Source organism: Chlamydotis macqueenii, chromosome 3, assembly GCF_036417535.1.
Source record: "Chlamydotis macqueenii isolate bChlMac1 chromosome 3, bChlMac1.mat, whole genome shotgun sequence".
Taxonomy (NCBI): Eukaryota; Metazoa; Chordata; class Aves; order Otidiformes; family Otididae; genus Chlamydotis; species Chlamydotis macqueenii.
The window spans coordinates 57724826-57736963 of record NC_141558.1 but is presented as its reverse complement, the minus strand read 5'-3'; the positions used below and the strand labels follow the sequence as shown (position 1 = coordinate 57736963).

General features: G+C 39.6%; 1 protein-coding gene across 4 annotated transcripts in view; it reads right to left on the bottom strand.

Annotated features, from left to right (window-relative positions):
• Positions 1 to 905: 905 nt before the first annotated feature.
• Positions 906 to 12138, bottom strand: part of NCOA7 (nuclear receptor coactivator 7) — a 97078-nt gene continuing 85845 nt past the window's right edge. For all 4 annotated transcript variants that reach the window (XM_086744261.1, XM_086744260.1, XM_086744263.1 and 1 more), the window contains exons 11-16: positions 10649 to 10796; positions 6114 to 6239; positions 5487 to 5639; positions 4837 to 4932; positions 4109 to 4182; positions 906 to 3207 (exon numbers count right to left, since the gene is read on the bottom strand). In XM_086744261.1, the coding sequence (XP_086600387.1) occupies positions 3072 to 3207; positions 4109 to 4182; positions 4837 to 4932; positions 5487 to 5639; positions 6114 to 6239; positions 10649 to 10796 (733 nt within the window). In that variant the 3' untranslated portion in view covers positions 906 to 3071. The remainder of the gene's footprint in view (positions 3208 to 4108; positions 4183 to 4836; positions 4933 to 5486; positions 5640 to 6113; positions 6240 to 10648; positions 10797 to 12138) is intronic.

Sequence of the window (12138 nt, the reverse complement as noted above, 5' to 3'; positions counted from 1 at the left end):
CAGAGTTCCTGACCACAGAGTCTCAACGTCCGTGTTCCACTTTGCTCCAGCGCCAGCTTCGTACAGAACACCCGGCGCACAAACGGCACTGCAACCAGCACCAAATCGAACATCCGCACCTACCTGCCTACCTACCTTGCCTTGTGAATGGGCGTTTCGGCACTGTCCTGAACAAAAAATCAAGTAACACTAATGTACGTAGCCTTCATCTTGCAAGAACAAGCTTTTGTTCTCCCTCTGAGAGAAAAACTACTAGTGACCCTAATCTTCCTCTTACATTAAGAAAATTCTTACAGCCATTTCACTCAAAGCAAGGTTCACAGACAGATAGCAGACTTGTTCTGTTTCATGCGTAATCATAGTTTGTTTTTTCTTAATGCCACCTCTGTATACCACAAAAGGAACCAATAAAAGCCAAGAACCAAGTACTTTTAGGCCATTGTATGCCTTTATCTTGCTTAGAGAGAAAGAAAAATACAGGAACACTTTAGCAACATAAAAAGGGTGGATACAAAAATCACGTACACAGACTTTTGACTTCTGGGAACAGGCTGGTCAGAAAAGATGAGTGAATACCTGTCATTCACTACAGCGGAGAGAAGCAATGACAGCTACTAGGTCAACTGCTTAACTATTTACTGGTGTTTCTTAGCCTTTTGTCACATCCGTCTTCGAGTGAACTCAAAACAGAGCTCTATTTTCGGAGATGCCCTACCACACCAAAAACTCCCCCTTCAAAAGCTGCCATCTACTCACCCCTGTTTCTAAAGTACAATATTACTGGAATTCTGGTTTTGAGAGGAGGCCTACGTATTTGTCAGCATAACTTGTAACATAAGCTGCATCCTTTCATTTTTAAAATGCACTAAAACTTGTGAATAGAAGAAAAAAACATCTGTAACAAGTTTCTGAATGCATAAATTCCTTTATTGAAAATATTGTGATAGCACTGCATTACATCTATTCAATATTCATAGTTTCAAGGGTCACAGAATTTTGATTGAACAACACTGTTTTGAATATAGACCACAGCGTTTAGATATGCTCTGACAAGGAATATATAATGGAGTCAGTTGTAGGTAGCAATAGTGAAATGTAGGTAAAACGTTGAACTTGGTTGTTTGGTTTGGTTTTTTTTGTTTGTTTTTGTTTTTAAACTATTAAGTGGTCTACCACCACTGAAAAGAGCAAAGAGTATTAGATATTCCTGGTATCTTCAAAGCTTTACGCTGTTAGCAACTTCCAAAATATTTTACAACATTACCAATAAGAACTTTATTTGTGGCTGTAGTAGACCACATAGAAGGGAAGTGTGAAATGCTCACGTGCAGCGTGTTACAGGCTTACTGTATATAGCATTGGTTTTTAGACTGTGAAATTTCTGTGCAGGATTAAGATTTAGTAATCCTTTTGAAAGAAAGGTGCTTGGCTTTTTGTTTGTTTGGTTTTTTTTTTTCCCCAAATCTATTAAAAAAGGGAAGAGCAGTAACTAAATTGAGTTGTATTACTCAGTTAACAATATTCCAAAACTAGACTGTACTGTTTAATGCATGGAAGCACAACCCCATTTCTAAAATCTGCCTTTCTCAGGACAATGACACGTTCGACTCTAAGGGCAGGACAGCGTCCTAATGTGGGTCAGGTCTGGATTGCATAAACAAAACCACAGCTTAATGGGAAAGCAGAACTCTTTAGCAAACAGTGAAGATTGCCAGTCCTCTGTCTCACTCTCCCTATGTAGTGAAATTTTCATTTTGTAACATGAAGTCACTTTCTCCTTAGTGCTGGGCGGAGTATCTGATTATTTCATTAAAAACAAAGACGAATATTTAATTGCCTGTCAAATCCTAAACCAGCCTGTTGCTTCAAGTCTTTTTTGGGAAGAAAATAATATATATAATTACTAAGAAAACAAATATTACACTAACATGACCTGGCCTGTTAGGGAAATAGCATTCTTCTCTAAATCTCAATTGTATTTTCTCCTTAACAAAGCAGTTATTCTTCAATTTGTAGAGAAGTGCTCACAAAAGCACAGTGGGTGGCTTATTTTGAGTCATTTGGTGGTGATACAGGAAAACAATCCTCTCTCAGAAATGTCCTTTGTAAACAGTCTAATAATACTAGGGCAGATGCTTAGAGCATGCTGTCCCAATTCCGCTGACTGCAACAGAGCTGATACAGTTTTTACCAGGTGGCAGTTTGCCCAGCGACTCTGCACACTGCCAAAATAATAATCTATTAACAGGAACGTGGCAGCAGAGTTAATAAGAAGCACTATCCACCTTCTCCCTCATCTCAGAAAAAAAAAAAAAAACAAAACAAAATGGAATTATGCACTCAAGTGTTTCTGCCAGAAAACAAACCCTCTAATTAGGGTAAAATGAAACCCAAATCTCATTTACAAAATAAAAATATAAAAATTAACTTCAGAAATCAAATAAATTGATTCAGAATAAATGCCAATGCATAAGAAACCTACCTGAATAGTAATTATTTATCAAATTGAGATTTGAAACATTAAAAGAAAAAAAACTCACGGCTAACACATTTACAAAAAAAAAAATCTGCTATACAATAACAATAAATAAAAAGATTTTAAAAACCTGTTCCCTTAAGTGCTGTTTACACCTATTTCTGATTCTTTTCCATGGCAAACAGTATGCTGTAGATTTTGGTACAGTAACCTTTTATTTTTGGTTAGCATTTGTACATTGAACATAAATACACATGGAATGTACTAGTTATAGTTTTCCCACAGGATCTTTTTCACAGTTACAGAAAAAAGTCTTGAACTTATACACCATGAATGTTTTCATAAGCATCGTATCTTCGATGAAGGAATGTTGGAGGAGGAAGTAAAAAAAACACTTCAGACTGATCTCTTACTCTTCTGTCTCTTAACTGCCTCTCAAAACCAGCTCTGTTTTTTCTTGGGTTGGTTGGTTGGGATGCGTTGTCATGCTCTGGTACAAACTTGAGGAAAAAGCATGTAACATTGTGAGGCAGCCTGCACCTTCTAGTTAGCTTTTAAGTGCCTAATAGATTCAGTCCTTAAGGCAGTCAGTATTTCATTCAAATGTCCACACTTCTACATCTTGTATTATAAAATCTTCTTTCTTAGATAAGATGTCATTGTTGAAGGTGCTGCAGGAGTTGCTTCGCCCATGATACAAATCTGCATCTAACCATAAGCCAAACCGGCCACTAAAAAGGAAATACAGAACAAATTCCAGGTTATATATAATAGTAAAAATACTAGAAGCTGTAGAAAAATCCAGAAGAATCTAGGCAATTCTGAGGATCTCTTAGACTGAATATGAAGAGCTCAATCCTGGCAAAGTGCTTGTCAAGAAGCTCGCAGAGCAGTCCCCTCACTTTTGGTTGCACCAGCAAGCGCAGGACCAAGCATGTGCCCGCAACCCCCGTGCCATTCGGCTCTTCACATCGCCAGCTGTGGCTGACACCAGGATGTGGATGCTGGGGTCCCTCCCCTGGCTGTTTGGATGTGGACATGGCTCCTTCTGGTTTAGAAGAAGAAGGAGGGGTGTTTATACACTCCCAATGCAAACCATGTCCAGATATCCCGTGGTGCAGTTTGCAGTCAGCTTTAGTTAGTTGAATAGCCTCAGCCCTTGTTTTCAAACCCACCGACTTCTGAAACTTCGGACTCATTAAGCACTGTCTGTATCCTTGCTCTGTTTACCAGCAGAATAATAACACTTCAGTAAGGACCATGTGAGAAACCTTAGAAGCTGATGGCAAAACTGCCATTAGAGATTATCTTCTGGTGGCAAACCTCTTCAGCAATGAAACATGTATCTATCCAAAACATCTGGGTTTTTTTCTAAATAATAAAAAAAACCAACAAAACAAAACCCAACAAACTCTACTTGCCTAACATCAGTCACTCTCTTTAAGCAATAGAAATTGCTCTGGGTCTGTAACAGAAACTAGATTGCTGAGGTAACTCCCCTAAACAGTCTACTAAAAGTAAGTTCAGTCATTTTACTGATTAGTTCTTCTTGCAACTACCATTGTCCCAATTCTCATTTTTTTTTTAAAAAAAAAGTTAGCTACATGATTTAAAAACTGAACATTCACTCACCCTCCACCTCCGAGCTCCAGAGAACTGGTGTCTCCATTGATAAAGTACGTGTTCTCTCCACTCCATTTGAATACCTGAGGAGGGAGAAAAAACCCCAAATATATTTGGACTGTGAGGATTCTTGTACTCTAAAATTGCTGGGGACTGACTCTTAGCAGGCATTTTTTGCTGTGGTCATATTTTTTTTTATTTTTTTATTTTTCTTGAAATTGGTAGGAGGAAGATGTAACAGGTAGAAAGCACAGGAACATATTTAAAAATATCTACGAACAAGGCACCCTAATGCTTTTTAAAATTCTGCTTGCATCAATAGGCTTTCTATTAAAAAGGAATGTGTTCAATATGGAAAAACACATAAGCCATGAATATTAAGGGGCATTTCACTAGCACACTTATCCCTGGTTTGTTGCCACTGTGATCCTAAGCATACATGAAATTATACCCTACTCTTGATATCACTGCCTTCAAAGTTGAGTCTTTGACAGTCCACTCCTTACTCCTTCCTGCCTCCCCATTCAATCCACTTAAAACCCTCTCCTCACCCTTGCAGACCATCCTCTCGGCACTTCAGATAATTACAGTCACTTTGCTTAAAGCATTGCGTTGAAGCAAGGAGTGATTAAATGCATCCATCAACAGCCCTAAACTCAAATGCTGTCTTCATAAAAATCTCATAAATGATTCAGAAGTGGAACCCAAAAATCTTATTTGAGAAAGTGAACACTTACCTTGAAGTTTGGACTGAATGTGTAGAGGAATGTTTCACCAGTACCATAGTAATGGTCGCTAAACCTGAAGGGATGTGTAGCATACGCTCCAAATATCTGTCAGAATAAAATGATTAAACTACTTTTGAGGACAGAGCAAAATTCAAGAGAAAAAAAATCCAAACATTTCAAAATACTTTCTAAAGAGCAACTGAGCTGGTGTTTCATATTAGAAGAACCAACTAGTAAAATACATCAGATGAGCAAGTACCCTGCAAGTCTTTTTTATCCTGCAAGTTAAAAGCCAGATGACAACAATGGCAACAGGAATGCTGACTCTAGGAGCTACTGAAGTACTAAACCTTCACAGAGGCATTATTTGTGACAGCTTCTTAACTGAGATACTTAAGGAAGATACTTCCATCACTGTTAAAAAAAAGCACTCCCCATTCCTTGCAATTATGAAGCTGGGGGGGAGGGGGCGATATTTTTATTAGTGATGATGTCCTTTCCTGCCTGTAAATTTTGTTTAAGCAGTAGAAAATACAAAGGAAAGCACCAATGTCTTATTTTGGGACAATGTCACTTCATGGTATGACTAGCACTTCATAATGATCACTTTTTATAATGTTGCCCTTTCAGTCCAACCCCGTAGAACAAGCATTCGTTACCTGGTTGTCCATATCCTTGATGACAAGGAGAACTGGACTGTCGAGAGACGCCGATTTACGGTACAGAGTCTTCAGGCTAGTCCCGTGCTCCACTGTACTGTATGCAAGCCGCCACGGGTATCCCTGCACTCGTGCGGGCAAGCGCCGGGCAAGCTGGGAAGTGAACAGGGAAAAATGGTTACACATTCAACAGGTTGGGTCACAGGTGGTACCTCAGACTACTCCCTTTCTGCAGGGGCTTCTGAGACAAAAAATGGAGCAGCTGTGAGAAGCCAATGCCAGCAGCTTAACATGTCTGCCTCATGCATGAGGCCTTGTACTCTGAGCCCAACTGTCTGCATTCACATTGTCTGTGAAAGAGATTTCAAACTGGCACTCCCTCTCTGACCACTGAAAGAGTTACCAGTCCTCAGTATCACTACTCAAACACCAGAGTTGCAAAACATAAGAATAAACCTTTCAGGTGAACCAGTGCTGCAGCGAACAGGGCCTTGTACAAGGACACTCCAACATACTAAGTACTTTCCAAACTCTTAAAAAGCATTGGCATTGCCTCCACAAGGCTGAATGTCCCACATTCGGCAGAGACACAGGTAACAAGGAAAATTGAGGTTTTTCTAGCCATACCTGCTCTATGTGCATATTCTCCAGGAGTGCGCTGTGATTCAGTAAGACAGGCAAAGTATCATCATCATCATCTTCATAGTAACTGCAAACGCTCTTTCGTCGTTTTGCTTCTTCTACAGTAATGATCTGAGGCAAGAGAATAAGCATCCAACCTAAAGCATAGCTCTTATGCTGTTGTTGTGGTTCCTCTGTTGAAGCAAATTAACTTCAAACAACATACTTCTCAGCTCTTACACTGTATGGAGGAAAACTGCTGTATGGGATGGTTGTATCAAGCACAGGCAGCCTTAACCAAATGGGGGAAGTCTTAACTGGCAAGGTGTCTTTGAGACAGCATGGCCAGAATTACTTCACACCTTGGTGACTTCCCACAGCTGTAGAGTCCTTTGGAACTAATAAACAAACATGGAAGTAACCAGGTGACATCATGTGGTCAGTCTCAGACATACTTGGTCCCGAGTCAGAAGACTAAAGTGAACCTACTTCTTCCAAGGCACACTACACACACCTGCACTATATGTCTTGTGGGAGCCTAAATGAGGAGGACACAGAAGCTTCTTTGTTTTCTCTTATGCAGCTAGTTGAGTACATTCATTATTTTCTCAGGTGATAATGCATGAGAATATGAAAAAGTTTAAAATTTCACTTCTTTTTATTAAAACAGCAGCTTTTTCTTGGTTTTCTTAACTGACTCAGACATGGTTTTGTGTATAAAAACAGAAACAGTGAATACAGCAAAGAAGTAAAAATGTAAACAAACTTCAGATATTTCAAAGTGCTGTCTTGTACGAAATGTACTTAAGATTTTGAGCATCCAGTTTATGTAAGTTCTTGAAAATACTAATTCTGACAGTCAAGGTCTTTATAAAGTACATTCTTAGTTGAAAATGATCAAAACAGCTCTTTGGAAACTTCTTATTCCTTTGCTTAAGACTCTATAAAGAGGGCAGATTGTAATATTTTGAAAGGTGAGTCCATATAAGTATTTCTAATGTCAGATTTGAATACTTATAAAATGAAGCACAGACTTCTCTCCAGAAACTACAGGTAAGCCACACAACCTTTTCCCATAAAGCTTCAAACAAAATTAGTCCGTATGCTTAATGTTTGTCTATAAAAGGACTCAGCAGCTTACAAGGTGCTGAGAGAGTCAGGAGAAAAACTATGAACCCCATGCACCACAGGCAGCAAACAGGAGCCCAAATGTGTGTCTCTGGCAGAGATCATCTGGCACAGCTGAAAATCTGCTAACCCTTCAGTACAGCTCAGGGCGCGTAGCGAGCAACAAGAGCCTCTGCTCTGCACAGCAGCGGGAGGTGAGATGAGGCACACTGTGCCCAGCAGCAGGGCTTTTAGCTGGGGCTCAGTGCCACCATGGCAAACAGGAAGCAACAGCAAAAGCTCAGAGATGAGGCTGAAGAGAAAAAAAAAGGGGAAGCAAGGAGGCCTAACTACAAAACAAATAGGAAACCCTAAACTGCCTTCCTTCCATGAGCATATCAGCACAGAGGTCTTGTCTTGGAGCAGGAACCTCAACAGTGGCTGCACAGCACACTGTGCCGCTGTCACACAGCTCCCTGCAAATATGGCTTCCAAACAACTTACACTTTACACATGGATAAAGTTTTGCATAACTCCTTCACACCTTCACGATCACTGCTTGAACTTGCAGAAGCTGTCAACAGTTGAGACTGCCAAGAAGTGCCTGGAGGTCCTAGACACAGCTTCCCCACAGGCGAGAAAATAAATCCACTGGACTGACTCCAGGTGCAGATTTAACCACATCACAAAGCACAGAGAAGCAGCTTTTCATGAAGACCAGGACTGGTGAGGAGTTCACCATGGGTACAACAAAGTCCTAATACTGTCAGTCACACTTAGCAACTCCAGCGGGATGCAAGCAACATCTCCACCGCACGCCCTCTTGTCCAGCTCCCATTCACCTGGAGATACCTGGAGCTGAGCCCAGGGCAGTCGCCCTGAGCAGGGCACCTGGGCACTGGTGCTCAAACATACACAGCAGGGTTACAGAAAGATGGGAAGGACCACCACAAGGCAAAATCCAGCCTGCAGAATTAATGTTGTTACATGCCCCTGTGCACCTGGGCAATACAGGTATTCCTGCCAGTGATACTGGAAGAGCTGTACAGCTGCATCCTGCCCATCCAGCCCAGGCTCAGTGAGATCTAGTTCTGGGTCTTTTAAGACTGGAGGGAATCCTGTCCTAGAAAATTTTTCATGTGGCAAATTTCAGGGAAGGTTTGCACTGCAAAATTAAGATAAATTAAAAAAAAAAACCAAAAACCAACAAACTGTTAAAGGAAAAGTGTGTTTCTGCTTTTATCCTTGTTCTTTTTCCACCTCCTGAACGGTTTTCCTTCCTTCCTCATCTCCTAGGCTTTTTTTTTTTTTAAAATGAACACGATTTTCATCTTATATCAAAAGTACTCAACTTCTCTTTCAAAGACTGTTTTCTAGGAATAGTGTCCTGCCACGAGGTCGAGGGGGGAAGTATCACAGTAAATCAACCAGCAACAGTTATCTGTAGCAAAATGCAACCAAACTCACAGCCATAGGCCACCACAGACAATCTGTTAAAATGACTGTAAATTGCAAATTGACTCCAAAGACAAGCCCCCTCCTCTTCACTGCATGGATACCTAGTCAGTCTATAACTGAAGTGCACATTTGAATGAAAGTTTAGAGTCAACAATTGCAAAAAACGGAGTGTGCAAGATCAGATATTTACAGACCACACAAAAGCAGAATCAGACAAAAATAATCAACCACTAGAGAAACTAGATCTACAAAATCTTTTAAAGATTTTATGAGACTGAGAAAGCAAGCCACCTGAGGTGGAAATACTCAGTTAAAATTAACGTGAGTACGGAGCAGGTTTTTCACTAGGACAGAAGTTCTGTATCAGATCCATGCTATTCAAACAGGAACACAGTTCAACATACCTCCACAAAAGGTTCCCCCTGGTCAGGTCTGGCACAGTAAATAATTCGAACATCCAAAGGCATTTGTTTCCCTTTCATCATCTACCAGTTTATTTTGCAGTATCCACTACACTTCCCTGCTCTAGTGGCAAGAGCTCTCGCCCACAAGCATGGCATATGGCTACTGCTCGTGGCATACTGATAAAATTGCTTATATGCTTCTCTACAATTACACTTTCTGTTTCCCCGCAAGGGAGAGTGAAACTTTCACAGTCATCATGCCCAAATTTGGACTTTGAGTAGTGATTTCCTGGCAGAGCTACTTTAAATTTGTGAAACCTGAATATATTACAAATAAAAGAGACACACCTTCAGGAAGCTGTTTCCAGCTAATTCTTCTCCCAATACCTATTTAAATAAAACAATGAGAGAAAAGCTCCCAGCGTGGCCAGATCTCTCCCACCTCTGTTCTTTGAATCCCTGGCCCTCTTCCTTCATTCTGGTTTTATGAAAATGGCATGCAAATAACAACTGAACAGTGAAATCTAGTGCAACATATGACTGCACTGAGCTCTGAGCAAAACAAGGAATGAAGACTATTTTTTTTTAATCTTGCAGTTCACAAAGCACCAACATTAAGAAACTACAAAACTGTAAAAATAAAAACTATTTGAGATTAGAAGTGATATTGCTACATTTCAAATGACAAGCCCCACTCCCAAGCTCTGCTTTTGGTCAACATACTCTAAAAATAGAAATGCTTAAAAAAAAATCAACAACCAAAACAAGAGGGCAGTAGAATTTTTTAAAAAACAAGTTTATGTTTAAGACAAAGAATGAAGTAACTTTTGAAATCACCATCAAGATATCTACCACTTACGGATTTATCTGTTTTTTTTAATTTAACCCATATCTCAGCACAGCAAGTGCTTCAGCATTCAGAATTATCATTAAAAATGTGTGCGAGCTTATTTCCCTTAGAAACTAGGCTTTGTAAGCACAAGAGGCAGACAGATAACAAACACAGGCATGCCAAGTAGTTACAACAGATTGCAAAAGCTCCTATACAAAAAAGTCTAAGTCCCAGCCTAAAACCTATCCACCTTACAACCAATACTCAAAAAGTATTGCCGTGTGCACCTGAGAAGCAAGGGTATGGTACAACATCACATACCAATCCATTTCAACCAGCACACAGGAGTCTCTGTTGGTGTTTACATGCACATACACATTTTGGAAGTTTTATATATACATAAATGCATATAAATACAATACAAATTTAGCAACGCTGACAACATATACCTGTATGCAAGAGGCTAACCTCACCTAAAAATATTTACACAACTTCTGCTGATTGCACACCACAGAGCTCCCAGTTGTTTGCCTCCCTTACTAGGGAGAGAAGAAAGGAGGACTGATGGAATATGAGTATATTTGTGAGACAGAAATAAGTCTTGAGGAGACTTCTATATGAAGCAGCAAGCATTATAAAGAAACACCATAAAAATAGTCAAAAGAGCAAGTGCTGAGATTCTTAACAGGGGATGCACACTTGATATGCACATGCTTCATTCAACATCAGAAAGCACTCACCTCCCAGCTTTTAGTAGTGGGCTCACTGAAGAAGTTGTCTATCATGTCAAGCTCCTCCTTTTCTACCACAACAAAACCTTGCTCTTTGGCATCTTTCCCATATATTTCTGGTGACCACTGAACAAAAAATGTGTACAGGTGATCCACCCTGTCAACAAAAGAGGAGGAGACAACTGTTGTGCAGTGGTTCATGAAACACAGCACTGTCATGTAGTACTGAAGTTTTGCCCAAAGAAGGGCAGCCTTACAAATAGGATACTCATGTATTTCCACCCTTGCGTACCACACAATACAACAGCTACTTCCACCTGGCAGCCTGAAGCATTTCAAGGTTTCTCTGTTTTCCAGCCCCACAATATTCTTTTTCCTCCTTTGCTACAAACACAAAGTGTCATGGAAAAACTAAGTGGCTTGTCCAGTCCCACACAATTCATATTAAGATGACACATTTTTTGTTATTAGACCATGCTCACAGAAGTCAAGTCCATAAAAAAATCTCACTTTAACTATTTAGTTTGACCTCCTGCATAAATCAAGCGCTATCACCAGTAAAGTCTACACCAGATTTCTAGCTGCCCTCTAGAAGTTACAGAGACTAACCAAAAACCAATTCTTCATTATGTTAGCATAATGAAAATAAGCAGTTACTGACAGCTTTGCTAATGTTATAGTACCAGCAGTGTACACACTTCCATAAATGTAATCAGCTTGCAATCACTGTATTTAAAAAGATATTCTTTGACAACATCCGTAACAGTGAAACAATTTCTAAAGAAGGAATTTTAGTAGTATATTAGATTAAAATTAACATATGCAATTTCAAATTGGAATACGATAGTGGATCTATTGTATAAGAAGTTGAAGTGCCAGCAAAAAGATCAAACCCTAATTAAAGAGGGCAAATAGAAAGATAGTAAGTATTTATGACACTGGATCTTTCTCTAGTTATTCACTAGAAGTTTTGTCCAGCAATTCCTTGATCAGTACAAATCAAGAAAAATCTTAGAGAAATTTAGACATTTTCCCCCTATTATTTCAAGTTACATGGAGTTATATATATATATATATATATGCACAAATAAACTTAAAACACCATTTCAGCACTGGTGGATTCTGTTCAGAATCACTAGTGTAAATCCAGAGATTTTTCCAAATGAATCTAGCCCCCAACAAGGGCTAGAGTCTGATATCAGTTCTAAGTGCATAGACTGACAGCACTGAAACTGTTGCCAGCTCATGACAGCTGTACTAATTCACATTCAAAGTGGCATATTTGGAGGGGCTTGACTCACTTTGGCCTCAAGAAATTTGGATCAAATTTCCACTACCCTCAAAAAGAATAAAGGAGTGACTTTCCTTCATCATGGAAAGGTCCTTTTAACCATGAAAAAGGAACAAATTAGCATTGCCATTAGTTTTTTCTCTCCTCCTTTGCACATTCACAAACGCCTCAGTGGTGCATGGCTAACAAATGTTCTAGTGGAGTTTAA